This window comes from Poecilia reticulata, linkage group LG20 (assembly GCF_000633615.1).
Source record: "Poecilia reticulata strain Guanapo linkage group LG20, Guppy_female_1.0+MT, whole genome shotgun sequence".
NCBI lineage: Eukaryota > Metazoa > Chordata > Actinopteri > Cyprinodontiformes > Poeciliidae > Poecilia > Poecilia reticulata.
This window is the reverse complement of record NC_024350.1, coordinates 18,845,341-18,869,166: the sequence shown is the minus strand read 5'-3', so window position 1 is coordinate 18,869,166 and position 23,826 is coordinate 18,845,341. Positions and strand designations below refer to the sequence as shown.

Below are 23,826 nucleotides of genomic sequence, written 5' to 3'. Positions count from 1 at the left end.
TGTAGTTCCAGCTGTAGTTCTTGCTGTAGTTCTTGTTGTAGTTCTTGCTGTAGTTCCTGCTGTAGTTTCCTTGTTTCTGACCTGCTGTCCAGGCGGTTGGCCAAGTCCACGCTGCTGCTGATCCCTCTGTTCGGAGTAAACTACGTAGTTTTCTTCTACCTGATGGAGCCGGACGATGAAACGCTGAAGCAGATCAAGATCTTCTTCGACCTCGGACTCGGCTCCTTCCAGGTCAGGAAACGTTTTCAGAACCTTTTAGAATCTAAATAACTGGAGCTGATTTGAACTCATTAACATTTTTTATTGTTAATTGTTTTTTTGTTTTAACAATTTATGAATTTCGTTTTAACTGTTGACTGTGTTCAGCTGGACATCAGGAGCAGAAAACAGACAGAAAATAAAATGTAACTAACTACGGGTGCACCGATTTGTCAGCCACCTGATTTATCGATGCAGATTTCCTTGATTTTAGGAGATCGGTGATCTGCCGATTTTTACACATGAAGCCGATCTTATCCATCTTGATCTAAGAATCAACCACTGTCCTCTTTTGCTGTTCAGTGATGAAGGTTTGACTGACAGACCGGGGCTTAAAACTTACGTCTGCAGGTTTATAATTGTGTTGTTCTGTGTGTTTCAGGGCCTCATCGTCGCCGTCCTCTACTGCTTCCTCAACAGCGAGGTGAGACTTCCTGACCATTTCTGTCTGTGGAAACGATTCAGTCAGCAATTCTCTCGTCTCGTCTTCCTCTTCCTCTTCCTCCTCCTCTMCCTCCTCCTCTCTGCAGGTTCAGGCAGAGCTGCGTAGAACATGGAGGAGTTTATCGACGAAGCGCTGCGTGTTGCAGGACTACAGTCTCCGCCGCCTGTCAACAAACCACACCGGCACTCAGTTTCCCAGAAACACCCGGGCCCAGTCCATCCTGCAGACTGAGACCACCATGCTCTGACCAGAACCGGCTGGAAACTCAAACATTTAAACCAACAGCCGGGTTCTGCCACAGCGCCCCCAGCTGGGGAAGAAACCACATGTTAATCAGAGAGAAACAGATTGAAAGAAACTGACTGGAAGAAAAACCAAGAAAGTGCCAAACATGGAAACACCGGTTTGCATTGACCTTTAACCTCTGGAAGGTTTTTCCCACCTGGACACTTCAGCTCCCAGCAGATCCCTCCTCACTTAACGTCACTGTAAAAATGTTTGAAAATGAATGAATGTTTAGTTTCAACAGAATAAAATTACAGTAAAAATATAGAAGATTGTATAATTCCTCATGGAGAAGAAAAGCGAGATATAACTTGTATAAATTGTATCTATTCCTACACAAGTACAGAAACAGCTGCTCCTCTGAAACTTCATATCTGCAGAAGGAGCGATTATTAAACGTGAGAGAAGGCCGGAGGAGGAGCGAGGTTACTGGTCAACGGGTCGTTACGGAGGATGAAACCTGCCCCAGCAGCAGGCGGAGCGCACAGTCAGACTGATCTGAGCTCATATATCTATGTGAGGGAACAATAGTTTGATTCGTTTACCTTTAAATCTCACTAACTCTCACTCAGTCTGCTCTCGGCTCCTTCAGCTGCACAAAAATATGGAAATGGTGAAAATGCGCTGCACCTGGTGGAACAGAAACCACGCAATGCAAAACTCCACTAATGGGGGAAGGAAACACATCAGGCATGGTGGAGGATCTGTGGTGCTGTGGGCTTGTTTCTCCTTCCAGGTTGATTGTAATTCCTGTTTCTGAACAAACGTTTGACTTGTTTCCTTTTTTTAAACCACAGAATGAAACAAAACTTTACCTTTCAGGTTTAAATGCTGCAAATTGTCTCTGATTCCAGGATCTTAAATCATTTTATTTCAAATATTTTGATACATCCAGAATTTAAGAAATCCTCCTCCTAGTGGCCATTTTAGGTTTTACTGGTGAAAACAGCTCCCGTTATTGTTTAGCTTTTTATGCATTAAATCCAGTATAAACCAGCAGCGTTTTAAAAATTCAGGATGTAAAAATCATGTTTCAAAAAATGAATTTAATTTACTGGAAAACATGATAGAAAAATCCTCCAAACTGCAGCCGATATGAAGTTATTACCACATTTAAGCATCAGAGATTCATAGAACCTGCTTTGTTTATGGCGTCTGTTATGTTTGATTTATTTTTCATAAGTTTTATTTTAAATTGCTTCCTCTGAGTGTCTGAGGGGCCGATTACTACAGCCAGGTTTTATATTTTTATATAATTTTTCAAGCTTATGGCTCGTTTTTATTTAAATAAATGAAAATTATTTTCCTTCTTTGTAAAATGGACTCACTGTTTATAATATTTTTATCTGCATCATATTAAACATGGATGTATAAAAATATGGAAGCTTTTAGACACAATGTAAACATCTGGATTTTAAAAAAATAAAAACTTAATATAAAGTCTCTTTCTGTTTAACTGTTTTTCACTTTATGACGATTACTGAAGCTTTGTAAAATGTAATGTTTGAAAACAATCTGATTTCAGATTGAATATGATTAAATATGTTCTGAAATGATTTTTAATCTAAAATACTTCTGTTTGGCCATTTTAGCTCATTTTTTTTAGAGATTCTTTTTACACAGAGTTGATATTTCAGCTTATTTTTGAATTTTAATAATTATTAGACTTTCACATCAGACCAGTCACTGTATCCGTGGTGCTAACTGTTAGCATCAGGGCGCCTGCAGCTGCTGTGAAATTTTCCTCAGACTTAAAAGAATGAGTTATTGTACTTTTTATTATTTTCCCCATTTGCTGTTTACAAAATTGTGGGAAAAAATAAAAATGGTCTTTTGTGTTGTAGCTCTCATCTGTGTGAACCTGTGACTGGACGGTGTCCATCCTAAACCTGAATGTTGGTCCGTTTTGTTTATTACTGGACCTTTAACCCTGACGCAGTTATATGCTGTGTGTGTGTGTGTGTGTGTGTGTGTGTGTGTGTGTGTGTGTGTGTGTGTGTGTGTGTGTGTGTGTGTGTGCGTGGTTCCGGGAACTGACACCTCAGAGATTCTCCACTGGCATCTTCCGCGCTCTTCCTCAGCGTCACGCTGGACTCGGAGAGTTAAACAGTAAAATCTGGTCAAATGTTTGTCACACAGAGAAGAAATGAAGCAAATGTCGCTTCACGTCCTCTGGAATCAGCGACCTCCTCACACGGGTAGGCTAATTTGCTCCCCTGTCTTAATTATTTATTATAATTTGTTGACATATAAGTGTGTGTGTGTGTGTGTGTGTGTGTGTGTGTGTGTGTGTGTGTGTGTGTGTGTGTCGTTGTCCGCTCAGTTGGGCCTTCTGTGGATCAGATCCGCAGTTTCTGTGTGCATCGAGTTTTGTGCCCTATCAGTGCGGTTCGGTTCGGTTCGGTTTGCGGCTCTGTGTTCGTGTGGATCAGAGGCGGTGATATCGTGCCGGCGGCCCGGAGCAGCACTCAGTCAAAGAAAATGAAAGTTTTTCTGAACTCCTTTTCTTTCCTGTTCAGCTGTAATAACGACACATCCGGACTTTCTGCACCGCTGGGCAGCCGAAAGGTTTGATTTATGATTTGATGCTAAAAATCCTCCTGGGGTTTTTCTTTATTGACTTTGAACATGAAGAGTAAGAAAATCTGTTTAAACTTTATCAGGTTGGATGAAGTCTTGCTCCAGAAGTTTGGTTTAGCTCTGGACTTTGATTAGGCCATTCTGATGAGCTGAAGCTGTAACTTTGCAAAATGGGGGAACATTCAATAATTTTACAAACAGCATGTTTCTATTTAGAGTTCAAGGATGAAAACAATACAGACATTAAAAACAAGATAAGAATGAAAGCATAAAACATCTGTTTTATGAAGAAATACTTTATTTATTTTAACTGCTACTTAAAGTAAATAAAATCCTGAATCTTTAAAATGACTAAAGAATAATTTATCACTTTTATACAATACACTTCTTATGGCTCTTAATAGAGACATAAAAACTGGGTTAGTTTTGGTTTTCTGTGAACTGAACTGAGTTATGATATATTTTATGGTCACTGACTCATATTTGAGACAATGTTCATGTGATTTCCAACACATTTTCAGTTTGTAATGACCAATAATTAGATACTAATAACTAAATAAAACTTTATTTTTTGGTCAGTGCATTCAGACAGTTAAAAACAAACAACTTCATCAGGATTTCAGTGAGAAATTCAAACGCTTTTAGGCCAATCGCTGTTTTTCATACCAGCTTTGGCCACAAGATGTCAGTAAAGTCCTGGAATTTCACCTCTGTAATTTTTATATTTCTGTCGTTTGCATTGAAGATTCAGTGTAAAAATGTTCAAAATCATAATTATTGACAAAAATATATTTATTTAATTTTCAGCAGCACAATTTGTGTGAATATGTAAGCAACTTTATTTATATTTCATAAAGCATTTCACAGGAAATAATGCATTAAAACAGGTACAAAAATGAGACGAGTGGAAAAATACAATTATTTTAAGTGTTGAAAGCAAATGCAGCAATTTTATTAGTCAAATTAATATTTTATTTTTCATGTAGAAGAAAAATAAATATAAGAACCAATAGAGCTCATCTGTAAGCATCAGGTCTGAGGATGATTCATATTTTAAATGAAGCTTCATGTCCAGCAGTGGGTTCACATGTTCGCTTTAGTCCTTCATCGTAATATTTGCAATGACTGAAGAGAAAAAGAAGGAAAGTGAAAATCAGAGTTAATTTATAAATGCTGCATTGTTTCCTGTGTTTGCATTCGAAGAGCTCATACCTTGTTGGACCCAGGAGTTGTTGGGATGAACACATATGGGTCCTTTCTTTGTGTAGAATCTGGAGGTGTAAACAAGCTCGTTAATTATGGCGTGATTCTGCGTGTTGAAATGAATCAGAGTGAACTCACATCACGGCGTTCACACAGGGAAACCGGGCCGGCTGCTTATGGAAAACCGACCCGGCGACTTGACGGCTGAGGTTCTTCCTGGAGACGTGGAGGCAGCACGGCCGGTTCTTCCCGGTTGGATAGTGAGCTGCGAACGACAGAAAGGGGATTAGAGTTTAAACTGCAAAAACACAAAACATGAACAAGTATTTCTCTCTAGTTTCCAATGCAAATATCTCCCTACACTTGATATGGGACAAAAATTGCATAAAAATATCTTTTCATAAAGATACAGGAGCTTTTTAAGTCAATAATTCATTAATATTGACATAAAAAATGTAATCTTTCTGTCCTGCATGTTGTTGGGTTTTACTGGTTTCCATTACAAATGTGTGTAAAACTTGCCAATATTCCACTAATGTCCTAAAAACACAATTTCTCAATTGCAGTATTTCCATTAAATAAGAAACATAATTAAAATCAAACACGAGTTTATGTGATAAATCATTAGAAAACATGCAGCACCATCATAGAGTCTCTTTTTGATAACGCCTGGCAGTATTTTCATGTTTTCCAGAATAATAAGTAAATATGCTCCTACATGTAAAGTTACATAAATAAATAATCCAAGGTTTTCCCCAGATGTCAATAAAATGTTAAAAATAACATTTTATTGAAAAACTTGAGTTTTGTTTAAGTTGGCACCTTTTCATTAAGCAAAGTTTTTTCTGTAATTTCGATTACGAAGATATTCTGATGATTGTTCTATGGATATAAATTTGTTTTGTTTATCTGTTGTTTCTGTTTATCGTGTCGATATTTCTTTAAAAGGTTTTTAGATGCCTCGTCCAAGGCGATACGGGCCTGTATGGGTATCGGATCTTAAAATTTGTTTTAGTCGATGGAGTCACATGAGAACAGTTTGACTTCAACCGGTCCGAATTTTGTTTTGTGCAGAATGCATTACAATAATCGAAATGAAACAAAAGCATGAATTAATTTTTCCAGTTCAGGACAAGAGCAGATGCATCATTTAAAGGTTTCCAACAGGAGATTTGGCCAAAACACCAAAAATATCCTTTGCACAAACACAAAACCTGCAGTTAGTTTAGTCTTATTTCAAGTGCAGAAACCAAAAACCCTTGGTAATATTTTGTGTTTTTGCAGCGGTAAATAAACTGTTAATAAACTGAAGTGTCTGTAGCCGATGGATGAAATGCAGATGTGCGGTGAGGAGAATCTACCTGCAGAGGAGCGGCTGCATGGGCACGCAGCGAGCAGGAGGAGCAGCAGGAGCAGGATCTTCATTTTGATCATCAGCTGATCGGTCGGACTGACGGCAGCTGATCTCCGCTCTGGTTTTTATCGGTGCCATCAGCGGGGCCCCTGTGGCCCCGTGACGCTCATGCCTTCATGCTTCTGCAGGTGGTGTGATTGTTTCGTGGTCAGCGTTTCTCACCTCCGCCCCTCACATCAGCGGCTGTTCGCCCCTCCGACCACAAACTTCATCTCAGTGACATGTTTCTGAGAAACGGCTTCACACGTCGTCAGAAAACACGTCGCCTGTTTCGCTTTGTCATGGTGGCAACTTCACACAACAAAACAGGATTTCTGTTTCAATCTGACGGCTAATTCTAATAAACACAAAGGCTGAGGATAATCAACAGTTTGTTTTTCAAATTTGCACAAAAATGTCTCCTTTTAAATGGACTCATTTCTGCGACGCTTACGACAAACTTCCTTTAACTTCCAATCAGAGCGGAAACAGAAACCTTTAGAGTTTGTAACTCTTTATTTGAAGGGATCTGACATAAACATGACACAATGACTTATGAACATGAAGGAGGCTTTAAGAATATTTATGACTGTTGACATGAAATGCCATAAAGAAACTTTTAACGGATCTTTGCATTAAAATTCCCATTATTTACTGAATAATGCAAAGTTGACACCATCCATCCATCCATCCATTTTCTTGCACCCTTGTCCCTTAGTGGGGTCAGGAGGTGCTGGTGCCTCTTCAGCTAATGTTCCGGGCGAGAGGCGGGGTCACCCTGGGCAGGACAAACAACCATGCACACACACACTCACACCTAGGGACAATTTAGAGAGACCAATTAACCTGACAGTCATGTTTTTGGACTGTGGGAGGAAACCGGAGTATCTGGAGAAAACCCACCATGCACAGGGAGAACATGCAAACTCCATGCAGAAAGACCAGGGCCGGGAATCAAACCCAGAACCTTCTTGCTGCAAGGCAACAGCTCTACCAACTGCACCACTGTGCAGCCCGCAAAGTTGACACTTTTAATGTAACTTTTAGTGCATCTTTACATCAGAAGTGTCATTATTTACAAATGATGCTTCATGTCAGCAGTCGTAAACATTTATGAAACTCTGTCATCTCAGTCTGATGCATAAACACAGAGTTACAGAGTGTTGCTCTGTTTTAAATCAGATTTATGCTCTACAGTGAGGAAAACATTATAATTTGACATTTTCAGGATTTCCTGTTCTGACTGCACAGGAAGTCACACATGGATTTCCCACAGTCAGTCGCTGTAATGAGTTCACACCTTTTGTTCCAGAACAACACATCTAAATTTGTTCTGGTGGGGTTTTTTTTGTACTTTGACTAGACCATTTGAACACATTTGATCGCTAAAATCCTGGTTTTCTTCCAGGATTTTAAAAGCTCAGTGAAGGTTTTGTAACTGTCTGTAAATGTTAAACTCTACCAGTAGGTAAACAGCTGAAACGGTTTGCATCAACCACTCAGCTGTGGTCAGCTCAGGCCGCTTCCTTCTTAGGTAAAAACGATGTTGCAGAAACTAAAGTTTTGTGTTTCGTAACGTTCTGCGGTTTGGCGACTCGGATCCCCGTCACTGTTAGTGTTCACCTCCCTACACGTCTAAAAGAGCAGCACAACGTGAAGCAAAGTTCAGTTTTTATTTCCCACTTTGAGTTTCTGCTGCTTCTAAAAAGCCACCAAAGTGATTTTAAAATCATCCAGACATTTACAGGCAGTACGTTCATGGTTTTAGTATCTAGGAAACGACCTGTTTCAAAAAACTCTGCCACATTCAGAGGGCAATGAGATGTTGCCTGGCAACCCCAGCCAAGCCCAGCCCGTTACCTAGCAACCCCAGCACAGCCCAGGTTGTTACCTAGCAACCCCCGTTGAGCTCCAGCTGGTTTGGCAGAGTCTGGTATTAGACTAGTTACATTTACTTGAGTAACTTTTTTTTTTGTACTTTTAGCAGTAGTTTTATGCACGAAGGTTCAAGATTTTGTGCAAACCATCCTGTCAAACCATCCTGGACTCGGTTGCTCCACTAAAAACCAGGCAACCAAGGATTAAACCTGAGCCTTGGTTTAATGAAGGAACTCGTGCTGTAAGGAAGGAATGTCATCGTGTTGAACACAGATGGAAAAAAGATAAATTGCAGGTTACTTTTCAGATTTTAATAGACTGTTGGCGTCTCTACCAGAGCACGGTTAAAGAGGCTAAAAGGGAATATTTGGCTAATATAATTTCCTCAAACAGCCATAACCCACGTGTTTTATTTAACACCATTGACTCTGTACTTAATATTCCACATAATGCCTGTTTGGAAGCTTCTCCTTCCAAACAGGCATTATTTGTTTGTGTTTCTTTATTGAAAAGGTTGGTAGAACCAGGGCTCTTATCACGGCTCCTGACTCTGACCCCTCTGTTTCGGTCCCTTGCTCTGCTGCTTTCACTCAGTTTGAGCCTGTGACTGTCTCACTTTTAGAGGACGTGGTTGGCCACATTAAGCCAACAGGTTCCCCACGTGATCCTGTCCCTCCACGATTTTTTAAAGATATTTTATCTAGCATAGGGCAGCCTGTTCTTGCAATTATCAGTAGCAGTCTGTCCTCAGGTGTGGTCCCTGCTAGTTTTAAACATGCAGTAGTGCAGCCACTGCTTAAAAAACCTGGCCTTGATCATACTGTTCTGGTAAATTATCGGCCTATTTCGAAGCTGCCTTTTCTTTCTAAGGTTTTAGAAAAAATAGTGTTCTGTCAGCTGACACTGTTTTTAGAAGATAATGGCATTCTGGAGGTTTTCCAGTCAGGTTTTAAAACTCTTCATAGTACAGAATCTACTTTAATAAGAGTTTTTAATGACATCCTTCTTGCATGTGATTCTGGTAACCATGTTGTTCTGATTTTACTTGACCTAACTGCTGCCTTTGATACAGTAGACCACGACATTTTAATATCGCGATTACACCACAATGTAGGTATTGGTGGTACTGTTCTTAAATGATTTAGGTCTTACCTGGAGGAGAGAACATTTTGAGTGAAAATTAGTGACTCTGAATCATCTGCTGCTTCAATGCCTTATGGTGTCCCTCAGGGCTCAATTCCGGGCCCACTGCTTTTCTCTCTTTATTTACTGCCTCTGGGTTCCATACTTAGAAAACATGGGATCTCATTTCATTGTTATGCTGATGACTGTCAGATTTATTTGCCCATGAAGCAAAAGGATGTACATTCAATCAAACATCTCCTGGCATGTCTAGGTGATATTAAAGTTTGGTTGGCCCTGAACTTTTAAAATTTTAATGAAAACAAAACAGAGGTGATGGTGTTTGGGCCCAGTGGCTCCTGTGAGTCCTCCTCTGTTGACTAGGGACCTTTGGAGGTATATTTTAAACCTGTTATTACAGATCTTGGTTTTAAGGTGGACAGTGATTTTAAATTGGACAGCCAAATCAGAGCCGTGGTTAAGTCCAGCTTTTATCATTTAAGGCGATTGGCGTCAGTGAAATCTTTTCTTTCCAGGCAGCATTTTGAAACAGTGATCAACGCTTTTATTTCAACTGGATTGGATTACTGTAACGCTCTTTATCTGGGAGTCAGTCAGTAGCTGCTCTCACATCTGCAGCTGGTTCAGATGCTGCTGCACGACTTCTGACAGGAACTCGGAAGAGGGAAGCATGTGACCCCTGTCCTGACCTCACTTCACTGGCTACTTGTATATTTTAGGATTCATTTTAAAATTCTTATGATTGTTTTTAAATCACTACATAATCTTGCCCCGGCTTACCTCTCTGAGCTTCTTCACCCCTACATGCCCTGTCGGTCTCTCAGGTCAGCAGATCAGCTGCTCTTGGAGGTACCGAGATCCAGGAGGAGCTCAGAGGGGACAGAGCTTCTCTGTCATTGGCCCAAAGTTATGGAACGACTTGCCTTTGCAGGTCAGAGGGGCCCCTTCACTGTCCACTTTTAAAGCTCGTCTTAAAACCATCTATTTTACTTGGCTTTCAGCTCCAGCAGGATCTAGTTTTAAATTGTATGTTTGTTTGTTTTTAAACTGTAAGTTTTTATTTTATTTTATTTTTTTATTATGTTGTGTTTTAATGTACAGCACTTTGTATCAGCTGTGGTTGTTTTAAAGTGCTTTATAAATAAAGTTGGTTTGGTAGTTTTACTTCTTTGTGCTTTTTACTTTTACTTGAGTAATTTTATTATGAAGTATTTCTACTGTTGAGTAAAATTTCAGGATGTTTTAAACCAAAAATCCACCAGACACACACCTTCAGTTTTTATTAAAGTTTTATATGTTTTTTATTGAAATAAACTGAATTGAAACATTTTGTTTTGCCTGATTTTCTTATTTTTGTTGCTTATATGAATTATTGAAAATTTGGTGGTCCTTAAAATACCAAAATTTCCACTTAACTTCATATTTTGGTCTGTCTGAAGATGTAACTTTTAAATTTTAAACGATTGATCATTTGTTCATTCAGTACTTGAGTGGACTTTATTTTTTTTTACCAAATACTTTTTTACTGTTGAGTAATCTGTTGGATTGATACTTTTTACTCTTAGTTAAATATAATTTTTGGGTACTTTATTCACCTCTGACATTAAATATGTGGTCAGTCGGTTTCATGCTGTATAATGGCTGCTGGAAAAGACAAAGTGTTTTGTTGTTGACTTAACATCCAGAAACCATTTGCTGGATTCTTGTTGGTTGTGTAGGAGGCTCTACTTCTGCTTTTCAAAGATGTATGGTTGAATATTTTTGCATCTCTTTGCGTCTGTTTTCACAGGTGGCTGTAAACGTTGAGTTGTGGGCGTGGCCAACAGCAGCTTGTTTAGGTTTAAAGTGACAGAACCCTAAAACAGCTCATTCTGAACTGACCAGAATAAAATCTCATTGTTTAAGGATGATTTTATTCAAAAAAACGTATTAGTCACGTTTTGACCATAAAGCAGCCTAACCTGTTCACAGAAGCATAATAATTCACCAGGCAATATTTATCACGGGCGTTGCTTTATAATATCAGGAAGTTGTGGCAACTTCTGAAGAATGGAAGATTAGCCAGCAACTTTCCACATCCTGCCGCCTCAGGCATCATGTGACTGAGAGAAATTTAATGATTTCACCGTGACTCGGCGTGATCGGCATCAAGAAATACGTCAGTCATTAGGCTGAAGACACCGTGTCACATTTAAAGCACGAAAATTAGGAAATTTTAAGCTTAGGACAAGTTCAACGAAAACATTGAGTTAGACAACATCCTGAGTCAAAATGTCAACACGCTTCTGATGTAACAAATTGCAGAAACGGAAACGTATAAGAAATGCCACTTGGTTTCTCAACCTAAAATGTGGTTTACTGTGAAACGGAATCGCTTTCTGAGATTAAAGCGAAACTTTTAGAGGATTTCAGCTCAGGAAACGTTTCAGGAAGTTCAGTTTTCCTGATAAAGTTCAAACCTGAACCTTCATGGATCCATTTAACCCCAAACTGCAAAAAACAAAAACATTACCAGGTATTTTTATCTGGTTTTATTTATATCAGTGCACTTGAAATAAAACAAAACTAACTTATAAGTAAGTTTTCAGCAAGATATATGAACTTGTTTAATTCCTTAGTATTGATGAAAAGTTCTGGTTTCATTGGCAGATTATTTCACTCATAAGATATTTCTTCCAAAATGTTTACAGGTAAAGTTAATAAAAGTAGGAACTTTGGAAGGTTCTGGGAGGAATTATAATCTATCTAGACGTTATTCATAATCCTCTCCTTTGGTTAAAAACCAAACAAACTTCCTGCTAAATGTAAAATTACTTCATTCTACCACAAACGTCTTCTGGAGTAAATTCCTCCTGTACTTTGTTGCAGAAGCAGACCTGATGCTTTTGTTGTTTTGTTTTAAATTAATAAAACAACAATAAAATCTTCAGTAGTTGATCTGGAAGTTACATTTCTGAGTTGTGAATCAGCAGAAGTCGCGGCGGCGGCTATTAGCTTGACGCCTCGTTCAGGAATCCTCCCTCATTCTTTACGCACATAAGATACTGACTGCTCCTAATTACTCGAGATGACCACATTACAACAGAACTAAAACATTTGGGTGGATTTTTACTCAGACGTTAAATATTTGGTAGGATTGTCTTTAAACAGTTGGAGCGTTTTGGTTAGGAGTTAGTTTGACCTTTGACCTCCTCCTACTGACCTGATCCTTTCCAGCTTTCTTAATGCCGCTTTAACTGCACTACCTGATGTCTTGTGATGTCGTTTCTGGGTAACATGTTATTCCCATGATGCCATCTGTTTTGAGAAAACACAGCATGATGCTGCCACTGCCGTTCTTCAACAACGTTTGACAAACTTCCCCGTTTCCTGCAGCTGCAGCATCGTGACCAAACAGTTTTAGTTTCATTTGGCTTCTTACTCTGAGGAGACGAAGGACTGCTTTCACTCTCTGACCAGAAACCGGATCAAATACTTTAACTAGACACCTGCAGAAACACGGAAATGGTTCCCAGCAATGGACCAGTCACCTTCCTGAACTTATGTTTTTACTTTTTTCATGATGGAAACTGTCTCTGTTTTTACTAAACATTATGAATTAAGCTGTTAAATGCTATTTATGAAGCCATGATGTTAAATATCATTTAATCTTGGTCAGTTAAAAGTCAGATTTAGAAAATCCTGAACCAGGAAAAGTTTATTTATATACCGCAGAGTCAAATTCAATAAATCAGAATTTACTTCCAATGAGTTTCATTTGTCAGGTTAAAAGTATCGACATAAAATCGACACTAAACATACTTTACATTAAAGATATATTCTAATTTTAAATTATTATAGTTAACAGAAATAAAAGCTTTAAAACATCTGCTGGTAATTAATAATGTTTAACTTGGAGGTAAAAATCCTAAAATAATTGGACTTTTTATTAATATCTTCATTTATTGAATTTATTTTGTTTTAAATTGAAGTTTGATGATTTTTGTCCATAAAAATGTTTGATGAAACTTAAAACATTGACTTTTATCTGGATTTTTATTTTCAGAAAATTAACCAAGATGAAAAAAACCAAACATTAAGTTTTAGATGAGATATTTTTATTTCTAAAAACAATCTTTATGTCTTTACAGTTTTACTTCAGAGTGAAAAGTTAATGCCTTAAAGTAGACAGATAGCTTAAAATATTTTACAGGCAATTTTATCATTTATTAAACTCTTTGGAGCTTTGTAAATAAATATAAATATAGTTTATCCTGTACCTGCACAGTGAAATACTTTAATAAATAACTTTACCAAATTAACACTGAAAAACGGAATATTTAACGTGAATCGTAATTTAGCTTAATTCTGTTCTTTCGTTATTTTTATCTTTAGTTTTTAGTTGTACAGAGAAAAATGAATCAAATATATTTTCTGTTTTTCTGCATCAGCTGCAGATCTACTGATCTGTGGATGCAGAAAACGTCTCACTTTCTGCGTTTGTGGAGGCAGAGGAGGAGGAAGACGAAGATGAAGAGGGAGAAGACGGTCCGGCTGACGATGATGAAGGCGGAGCAGTGGAGGATGTAATGATGGAGAGGAGCGCGGAAGACGAAGATGAAGTTGATGGAGGGGTCGAAGCGACAACCTGAGTAGTGGACGACTGAGCTTTGGCTCTCCTGTTGGAAAAACAATTAAAACATAAAAATATGAGTTAAAAAATGAAAGATTGAAATTTTTAGGAATAAATTCAGGTTTTAAACTCACCTCAGTTCTTGGATCTTCTGGAAAACCCAGGGAGCCTGAGGGTGGCTGCAGTAATGCCCCGTCTGGGTGGTGAAGCTGCAGGACACAGAAAGAAGAAAACCATCAACCAGGGGTGTACAAACTTTTGTAAACCAGAAGCAAACACACTAACAACCTAAATGCAGCCAAATTAAGTAAACTGATGTCACTGTAGATCCAAATCCTGATTTTTTTCCCAGGGTGTATTAGGGACCTTGCAGATGGAAACAATTAGCAAATTTTAATCAAAGACTCAGAAATTTTCTAGAAAAATAAAAAAAAATTCTATTTTTATTTTGTTGAAAATTTATATGTTTTTGTAGAAAATTTCTGAGATTACTCTCAAATTTTTGTCAGAAATTTACTTTTTTCTCCACAAAGGCCCTAAAATGCCACGGCAGATTCTGCAAGTTTGATGTGTAAAAAGTAAAACATCCAGTTTTAAGTTTGTTTTGGGTTTTATTGAATAACTTTATTTTAATTAATAAAAACAGGATTTGGGTCACTTTGTTTCAAAGTGTTTGCTATATTAGCCAAGTTTAAAAAAGAAAGAAATTTGGCTTTTCAGTAAAAGCTTTGCTTTAACTTTTTATTCAAACTTTGTTGTGAAAAGACACATTTTTTTCTGTTCTATTTTTCTTTTTCTGTGTAAGAAATGTAATAATTTTTACCATGGTTACAAATTAAAAGCCTCCATCTGAATCTACAGGACAAATTTGTATAATTTTCAATGGCCGCACAAAGTCAGCCTGAGGGACACAAATGGCCCCCCGGACCGCACTTTGGACCCCGCTGGCCTAAACCATTATTTTTTTAGCTGTAAACTAAACAATGATCCTGAAAGCTGTCGTCTCCATGTTCCCATTTGAATCAGAAACTTTGCAGGTACGTACATGACGGCTGTCACACACGGAGGATTCGGCCGCTGGACCTCAAACTTTATTATCGGTTCTTTGATCTCAGCTTTGCTGACTTTCTTACAGCAACTAAACAACTTCTCACCTGAGAACAACAAAAAATCAAATATTTAGTCTTTAACAGGAACAAATGTTAATACTTAACATTCAGCTAAAGTTTGACCTGACCTGGATTTGCAGAAACAATCGCCATGACGACAGCGACCAGCGCGATCTTCAGCATGTTGATGGTCAGAAAGCAGGAGAATAAAAAGAGAAGAAAGTATTTCTGGTCGGTCAGTCGTCTCACTTCCCCTCCACAGAGCTGGTGGTGAACTGACAGCCCTCTGAAGACAACATCTATTTATTAAACTGAGAAAAGCAGAAGTTCAGTTTCTGCTTGTCATCCAGCAACAACTCAATGTCTGACTAACTCAGACGACGACGATTTGTAGATGATTTCACAAAGTGACTAAATTATATTTAGAGTTTTTGTCGTATTTCATCCCAAACTGTGTGGGTGAATGGAAACCCTGGGAAATAAGAGGTCAACCTGATGGCATGAGTTCAGACATGAACCTGTGGATTCACCTCTTCACGCACTGCAAAAACACAATATCTTAACAAGTTTTGGGTTTCTAGTGAAAATATCTTGAAATAAGACAAAACTAACTTACAAATAACGTTACAGGAAGATACAGGAGCTTGTTTTAAGTAAATACTTTCTTAATATTGGTGAGAACGTTTTTGTTCCACTGGCAGATTATTTCACTTAAAACATCTTGTTGTAAGTGAAATAATCTGCTGTGGAACAAGAACTTTTTAAATTAATATTAAGGAATTATTGACTTAAAATATGCACCTATGTTATGATAAAAAAAGTTATTTGTAAGTTAGTTTTGTCTTATTTCAAGTGTACTGATGTTTTCTAGACGAAAAACTTTGTAAGATTTTGTGTTTTTGCAGTGTAGAGTTAAATGCATCAATGAAAGTCAGAATATTTTCAGAAAATTTTACCCATTTGGAGAATTTTTTATAGAATATATTTAAAATATTCAAAACAAGATGCAGATTGGGAAGCTGAACTATTTAGGCTTACTTGATCTACCATTGGCTGCCAAAGGTGCCAATCCAGGAGCTGCGTTTATTTTGCTTGGTGCTGATTGGCTGAATGTCTCTGAGTGTAAATATAAAGACATATTTGGTGTTTGGTTGTGTTTTCTAACCAACGTGAACTGGAGATTCACGGATGTTTTTTTAAATCAATATAAACATGCTATAATTAACACTAAAAAGTAAAGCTAATAAATTATACAAAAAATCCCAAAATGAGTCTAAAACTTTATCAGGGCATATTTTATAAAAATCCAGGGCAATAAACTAAAAATGAATATTTTTAAATGGGAAGTCAACTTAAATGCATTTTTCAACTTCACAAAAACATTAAACAAATGTTATTAATTCCTCTAAAGAATAAAGCAGGACTGATTTAATTGGACCAACATCAGCGTACGTAATAACTGCTTACAATAAGGAAACATTATTTAATAATTGGTTTATATTTTGGTTCGATGTGTTTTAAATTCAGGTTGAAAACAAGTAAAAAAGGGAAGATTTTGAGGTCAGGATGTTCTTGTTTTGTGGAAGTTGCATTTATGTCTCAACAGATTTAGCAACAAGTCTCAGCATGACTTAATGCAACAAGTCACAATGTTTTCCCTCCCAGTAACAAAAACAAGCCACAATATCTGAACACCTTCAGGCAAAACTATATATAGATATAAAAACTATAACAATCCTGCTAGTCAGGATTAGTCACACATTGATCATTATTGTACAATAGAACAGAAATATCATTTGTTGTCACATAGTGGGGAAATTCAGGTGTTACAGCAGAAATGACGGAAACAAAGTTAAATATATAAACCGTATTTTATAGGGTATATATAGCGACTATAAGCTGCTACTTTCTTCCTAAGCTTTGGAACTTGTGGCTTATATGTGGATTTTTCTTCAACCACCAGGGGGCTCTTTAGCAGGAAGTGAATGACTGGAAGTCAAAATTGGAAATAAAAGAAGAAATTGCCCATTATTACGGAATTAGGTTTTAATAGGGAATTGAAATTTGAGAATGTTGTTGATCGGTTAAATAGCATTGAGGGGAAAAAGAAGATTTTTTTGTTTTTTAAATAATACTGAGATCATTATGAGAATTTGAGGTATAGATATTAGGATCCAGTAGATGGCAGTAGTGCAACAATAATGGAAATAATGGATGCAAGCTGCCGTTGAAATCTAAAGAAGCAGAAGAAGAAAGCGCCCATTTTCATTTAGCACATGCTAGTAGCAGACAGTAAGGAGATTCTTCTCTTCAAACTCAGACGCCCTCATAATCAGTTCAGTTAAATCTAAACTTGGCACCTTTTCCAACCGTAATAAATGTGATATTCAATCGACCTGTTATGACTCAAATGTTGGGTATCCGCCCCTCTCTGCTGCTGCATCGTTGTGGAAAACCTGGAGCGGCAGAGATACCTGCGGCTTATAGTCCGGAAAATATGGTATAAACAAACTGCCTTACGACTAACTCATGACTCATCTTTTATGCTTTTAACATTTTTGTAGAAATTCGTTTATATCCACATTATCTTCTCAGTGCTGCCCTCTATAGGGCGAACGGTGCCTCAGCAGGTTGTTTAAAACTACTGCTCACATCAAACGGTACCAAGTTTAGGTATAGAAACGTCTCACACACAGCGCCCCCTGGTGGGTTTCACCAGCCCAAATGTAAGATTTTTAAACCTTTTTAACACCATTATGAATTAAATCTTTATAATGACCTTTATAATGATAGAAATGTAGAAAAGACAATCGTAGCTGCAACTGCCTCCCGTCACAAATCGCAGTTTTCTGCACAACACTCAAACCGTTTCTACTACACTGAATATATGATATTAAATACTCCTGTGACGACAAAATTTAATACTTGTGATTATTGTATTTAAGACAAACTTACATTTTTAAATGAGTTTGAGACATTTTTAGGGCTGCAACGAACCATTATTTTAGTAATCAGTTATTTTCACGATTAATCAATTTTTTAAAAAAATTACATTCAGCAGATTTTCCATTTAACTTTTCAAAATACATTAGACAAAGATGCAAGTAAACAAATATTATTTTCTTATTTAAAAAGTACATTTTTATTGCCCAAAACGCAACAGCATTACTTTCATGTACTGAATTTGAACCAAGTGAACCCAAAACTATAAAACTTGATGGGTTTTGGCTAAAAATGTAAAAAATATTTTGTACAGTTTTGGATTAATTAGTGCTCTGAATATGTTGTTTTTTCAGAAAATTACCTTTTTAGGAGGAAAAATTACGTGCAAGTGGAACTATCCATCCATCCATCCATCCATCCATCCATCCATCCATCCATCCATCCATCCATCCATCCATCCATCCATCCATCCATCCATCCATCCATCCATCCATNCATCCATCCATCCATCCATCCATCCATCCATCCATCCATCCATCCATCCATCCATCCATCCATCCATCCATCCATCCATCCATCCATCCATCCATTTTCTAACACCCTTGTCCCTTAATGGGGTCGGGAGGTGCTGGTGCCTCTGCAGCGAATGTTCCAGGCAAGAGGCGGAGTCACCTGGACAGGTCACCTGGACAGGTCACCAGTCTGTCGCAAGACATCACAGAGACACACAACCATGCACACACACACTCACACCTAGGAGCAATTTGGAGAGGTCAATTAACCTGACAGTCATGTTTTTGGACTGTGGGAGGAAACCAGAGTACCCAGAGAAAACCCACGCATGCACAGGGAGAACATGCAAACTCCATGCAGAAAGACCGGGGCCGGGAATCGAACCCAGAACCTTCTTGCTGCAAGGCAGCAGAGCTCAAGTGGAACTAGAACTTTTTAAATGTACTTGTTTTATGTAAATGAAATGATTAACATAAAACAAGCTCTTAAATGTTGCTAAAAGTTACTGGTGAGTTTTTTGTTATTTCATATGCACTAAGACATTTGCACTATAAACTAGACAATAAATACTTGGTAAGATTTTGTGTTTTTGCAGTGCAGGCTGGGATTTAAACCCAACAGATACTGACAATATGAGATGGAAACCAAAATGAACAAATATTTTATATAAAATCATATTTATTAATGCATAAAGTTCTTATTTTCCCAGATGTTTCCTTCAGAGTACAAAGTTCAAGCATTAAAGTTTCTTAAATTCTAAACATTTCCACAAATAACTAAATGAGTAAACATTCAACATGTCCGAACTGCTTCATAAGTTACTCCAAATGTTTATAAATACACAAGGTAATAAATATTAACCTTAACTGTGTCAGAGCAGCAAATTTAGCTTTACCAAATAAATAATTTAACTAATGAAAGAAACTAAAAATCCTAAATTAATTCAATATAAATAAGCTGTTTGCTCCGGTATTGATCAAACATGTTCAGTTGTTTTCGCCGGAGGCAGAGGTCATGAAGGTCGCGGAGCTCTCTTCCTCCTCACCAGAAAACGAATCGCCGGATGAAAACCCGGAGGCGGAGCTGAAGAAAGAAGAGAAAGAGGAAGGAGGAAGGGTGGAGGGAGGAAGAGTGGAGGGAGGAAGAGTGGAGGGAGGAAGAGTGGAAGGAGGCGGAGCAGCGGCGGTGGATGTTATGATGGAAAGGAGGGAGACGGTAGATGGCGTTGATGGCGTTGATGGCGTTGATGGCGTTGATGGAGAGGAACTGTCCGCAGCCTTTGCCTGAGCCTTCGCTGCCCTGTTAGAGGAAACGTAGAAATACAGATTATAGACGAGTAAAACAGAAGGATAAGCACCAGGAAAGTCTATTTAAGACTTTGTGTTTGTTACAATGTAAAGCACCTTGAAATGCCTGGCTGCTGAAATGTGCTACACAAATAAAATTTGATTGATTGACAAACCTGAATTTGCTGATCTTTCTTTTAACCCAGGGAGCCGAGAGCTGGCTGCAGTACAAACCGCTTTCTGTCTGAAAGCTGCAGGGGAAACAGACACAGATGATTAGAATCCACATTTTATAATTAGATTTAAGAATGAAGGTTTGCATCTTAAAATTCCACCACGTCTGATCAAGTATTTATGTCTAGATTTATTGCAAATATCTTAGATCACATAAAATAAGACAAAATTAATTTACAAGTAACTTTTCACCAAGAAATAAGAGTTTATTAAATATAAATACTAGTTCCACTTAAGATGCTTTTCATCTTATAAGTTAAATAATCTGCCAGTGGAACAATTTTATGAAATTATTGACTTAAAACAAACTCTTATTTCTTGCTCTAAAGTTACCTTTAAGTTAATTTAATATTATTTCAAGTATTATAATATTTGCACTAGAAAATAGAGAAAAAATATTTAAGGTTTTATGTTTTTGCAGTGCTGAGTCTCCTTTTATTATTTTGCATATTCTGATTAAAAAGTGTAAAATTCTCTCATTAAAGATCTCATTTCTTTGCAGTTTGTAGTTTTTGGATTGAAAATACTCACATGATCGCCTGGACGCAGGGATAATTGGCTTTCTGGAACAGGAATCCCAGGACCGGCTCTGTGATCTCATTTCTGTTCACTTTTTCACAGCAAGTGGCCAACTTCTCATCTGAAAATAAAGATTTAAAATCATTTCCAATTCAACACACACACAAAAACAAACAGCTTCATTTTGAATCGGTCTTACCTGCGTGTCCAGAAGCGACCACCAAAACGACGGTGACCAGCGCCGCCTTCAACAAACCGTCAAACCGGATCATTTTCACTGACTGAGGGAAGAAGCAGGAGAAAGTGTCTGGTTCTGGTTCTGGTTCTGGTCAGTCTCTGCTGTGAACTGACGGCTGGACGGACACCGCCTCTAATTAACGGCCCGAAAGCAGAAGTGGCTCCCTGGTTAGTCATCTTCCGATTCCGACATGTGAAGGACGGAGATGCTGACTTCAGGGGAATTCCACCAAATGGCCCAAAATCTTTACTGTTCGGAAACGCTTTCATCAGAAAGTTTCATTCGGAAAGTTGAGTCAAAAATAGGGAGCTCCTCGCTGAGGGGGTGGAAGGAACCCTTGAACCGGAGGTTAGGAAATAGTCAAAGCATCTTTCATGCACTTAATTATGGTGCCATTCACACTGGCCCTGCTTGGTCCGCTTTAATCAAACTCCAGATAATTTATCTGAAACATAAATTCGGTTCGTTTGGGGAGGTGTGAACGGGTAATCGAACCAAAAAAAATCGAATCTGGTCTTACAAACCTCGGTCTCAGTTCGGTTGAAGTAAACTCTGGTGCGGTTCGAATGCATAGAGCAGGGCATTCTGGGTAAATACAACCAAAACAAACGTGCTAACCTAGCGCTAGCAGGAGAAATGGTTCTTAGTCTTTTACCAAAAACAAAAGAGAAATCCTAAAGTAACAACCGTTAAAATCTGAAAGTTGCGCTTCCTGAACAGGTTTTCATGTCGTTTTCTTCAGTGGTTCTTGGTGCAGCGCCCCCACAGGTGGGGAGGGGAACAGGTTGGTTTGACTCAGCAGAGAGAAAGAAAACCACAGCGGCTGGAGATGGAAAAAAAAGTTGCAGTTTTAGGGCTGAACAGTCGGACTCTCATCAGCACTGTCATTTCATGGCTGTTTTACTTTATTTAGGCCTTTTTGTTTGACGTTGAGGCAGCAAGAAGGTTCCGGGTTCAAATCCCAGCCTTTGGTATTTATACAGGGAGTCTCCATGTGCATGCGGTGATTCTCTCCAGGTACTCCCTTTACTGGTTCTGTTGGGTTAATTGGTCTCTAAGTGTCTTCTGGTCTCAGTGTCTCTGTGATGGACTGGTGACTCTCCAGGCTTGTTCTTCTAACTAATCTAAAGGATCCTGAGTCAGCTGCTGTCGTTTCCTGATCATCTAAAGTTCAGTTATCTTGTAGATGAGTAGAAAATATATATATTTTGTTGTCATTTATTTATTATTAAGTATTGTAGAGAAACTTTTTGATTATTAAACATGATCTCCAAGCTGATTGCCTGATTATGTCTGGTTCCAAAAACCTGATTCTTAATCCAAATTAGTCCTTCCTTCTTTACACGTGGGATTGGTTTGCAGTTTAGTAGTAAATCAAATAGTTATGTCTCATAAAATTAAATACAGCCTCACATGAGAGAGTCCCGTCCCTACGACAGAATATAGGACCAAACTAAGAGAAAGAAAATGTACCTACAAGAACAAAATCATAAGATTACAAGAATAAAATCATAATATTATGAGAATGAAGTTATGATATTACCACAATAATATAAATTTACCAATATTTCAAATTTTAAGCTAATATTTTCTCAATTTAACAAATCCTTATGGTCAAGTTAGTGAGGAAATTAAACATTTAACGATTAAAACATGTTTACAGAGATCAAATGCATGTGCTAAAAACTGGATGACCATACAAACAGGCCTCAAAGAAATATGATAAATATTCTATCAATGTCAAAAACAACAGAATCAAATATCCTAAGTATTAAAATTTAATTGCAAATTTTATTTTTCCTCTCTATTCTGCAAAATGTCCACAAAAACATAAATACTGCAGCTACATTCTGATGTCCTGTTTCTGTTCGTTACAGATATATTTTACTTTTTGCTCTTTTTTAAGAGCTAAAAGGTAAAAATAAAGGTAAAAACCTTTATTTCTCTCTGACATAGTGAAACTTTGGAGAATGGAGGAAATGGCATCACTGAGGTTAAATGGAAAACCTCAGAGAAGCGACAGGAAATGACTCGGCGTCGGGTCAGCAGAGCCGTTCTCGTGATTTACATTCAGGTTGTCAAACTGTCCAATATTCTAGCTAAAATGCTTACAGATTCATTTGAGATTGAACTTTGTCGAATAAGGATTTCATCGAAATTGTTGATTGTGATTAAATTAAATCATTTCCTCTCTGAACAGTTCAGAGGAAAAACAGTCATTGATGGTTTCGCGAAGTTGGGAAAGATTTCTCTGCAAAAGTTTCAACTTTTCACAATCGTCAAGCTGGAAACAGACAGAGTTGAGCATTTCTAGTATTTAGTGAAATGTTCATATCATTAAAACAACCTGATCATTTTTTATGATTAATCATTAATGACTGAGACAAAATGTTGAATATTTAACATAAAACGTTTGATTCCCAGACACTAAAACACAGTTTGTTCTAATTTCTGATCCGTCTTACAGAGTAAAATTATGTTCCTTCATCAGAGTCCATCTTTTTGCAGGCTTTAAAACGTAAAACACTTTATATTTCTTCACTATGCAAACATATATTTATCCTCAACATTGCAGTATTTAAATTCAGCTCATTTTTAATGCATCGATTCACAACAAGTGTCTGAATGCAGTTTACAAAACAGACACATTCAGTTTATATGCAGAATTTTTTTTAATTCAAAGTCAGTTACATGGTTTTAAAGTTCAGTTTATTATTGCAGTTGACAAAAAGTTTATGTAAAAAGCATAAAAATTGGGGTGAGCTGCTTTTCATCTGCTCAAACGTTGATTTCTTTTAAAACAAAACTTTAAATTTCAGGAGTATTTCCCTGGACGTGTCAGTTTAGATAATATTAGAACCTGATCTGCTGCGTTTGGGAAAAAACAGAAGACCGGAAAGAAAAACAAAAGCAGAAGCAGAAGAAACAAGCTGTCGGCTTTCTTGTTAAGTTTTCTAAGTTTCTGTCTGGAGAACTTAACTTTAAAAAGTGTTTTTTAATGGAAAAGAACAGATTGAGGATTTAAAGACAGTTGGATTCAATGCAAAGCGAAGCAGACAGAAAACCTAAGATCAAACTCAACTCTAGCTTCAAGTTGATCTGCACTGGATTAAAATAACTGGAGCTTCCTGTCTGACTTTCTCGTTGACCATTTTTTATTCTCGGTCGCAACACGAGATGTTTCTCC

At 37.6% G+C, this 23,826-nt stretch overlaps 4 protein-coding genes across 4 annotated transcripts in view; 1 reads left to right on the top strand and 3 right to left on the bottom strand.

The window, feature by feature from the left end:
* LOC103456933 (vasoactive intestinal polypeptide receptor 2-like) overlaps positions 1-2,433 on the top strand; it is a 28,620-nt gene extending 26,187 nt beyond the window's left edge. The window contains exons 9-11 of the mRNA XM_017301776.1: positions 54-231; positions 641-682; positions 789-2,433. Of these exons, the coding sequence (XP_017157265.1) occupies positions 54-231; positions 641-682; positions 789-950 (382 nt within the window). The 3' untranslated portion in view covers positions 951-2,433. The remainder of the gene's footprint in view (positions 1-53; positions 232-640; positions 683-788) is intronic.
* A 1,945-nt stretch (positions 2,434-4,378) lies between these two features.
* Positions 4,379-6,239, bottom strand: LOC103456729 (C-C motif chemokine 4-like). Its single transcript, XM_008396438.2, has 4 exons — positions 6,133-6,239; positions 4,910-5,036; positions 4,781-4,839; positions 4,379-4,693 (listed from the first exon to the last, which is right to left on the bottom strand). The coding sequence occupies exons 1-4, from the start codon at positions 6,203-6,205 to the stop codon at positions 4,665-4,667; spliced, it is 288 nt and encodes a 95-aa protein (XP_008394660.1). The 5' UTR covers positions 6,206-6,239; the 3' UTR covers positions 4,379-4,664.
* A 7,032-nt stretch (positions 6,240-13,271) lies between these two features.
* LOC103456727 (putative protein TPRXL) lies at positions 13,272-15,168 on the bottom strand. The gene is made up of 4 exons (XM_008396436.1): positions 15,035-15,168; positions 14,843-14,951; positions 13,932-14,006; positions 13,272-13,843 (listed from the first exon to the last, which is right to left on the bottom strand). The coding sequence occupies exons 1-4, from the start codon at positions 15,087-15,089 to the stop codon at positions 13,624-13,626; spliced, it is 459 nt and encodes a 152-aa protein (XP_008394658.1). The 5' UTR covers positions 15,090-15,168; the 3' UTR covers positions 13,272-13,623.
* A 3,865-nt stretch (positions 15,169-19,033) lies between these two features.
* Positions 19,034-20,727, bottom strand: LOC103456728 (vegetative cell wall protein gp1-like). Its single transcript, XM_008396437.2, has 4 exons — positions 20,601-20,727; positions 20,414-20,522; positions 19,825-19,899; positions 19,034-19,661 (listed from the first exon to the last, which is right to left on the bottom strand). Exons 1-4 carry the CDS (start codon positions 20,671-20,673, stop codon positions 19,349-19,351), a joined length of 570 nt encoding a protein of 189 aa, XP_008394659.1. The 5' UTR covers positions 20,674-20,727; the 3' UTR covers positions 19,034-19,348.
* Positions 20,728-23,826: the final 3,099 nt, after the last annotated feature.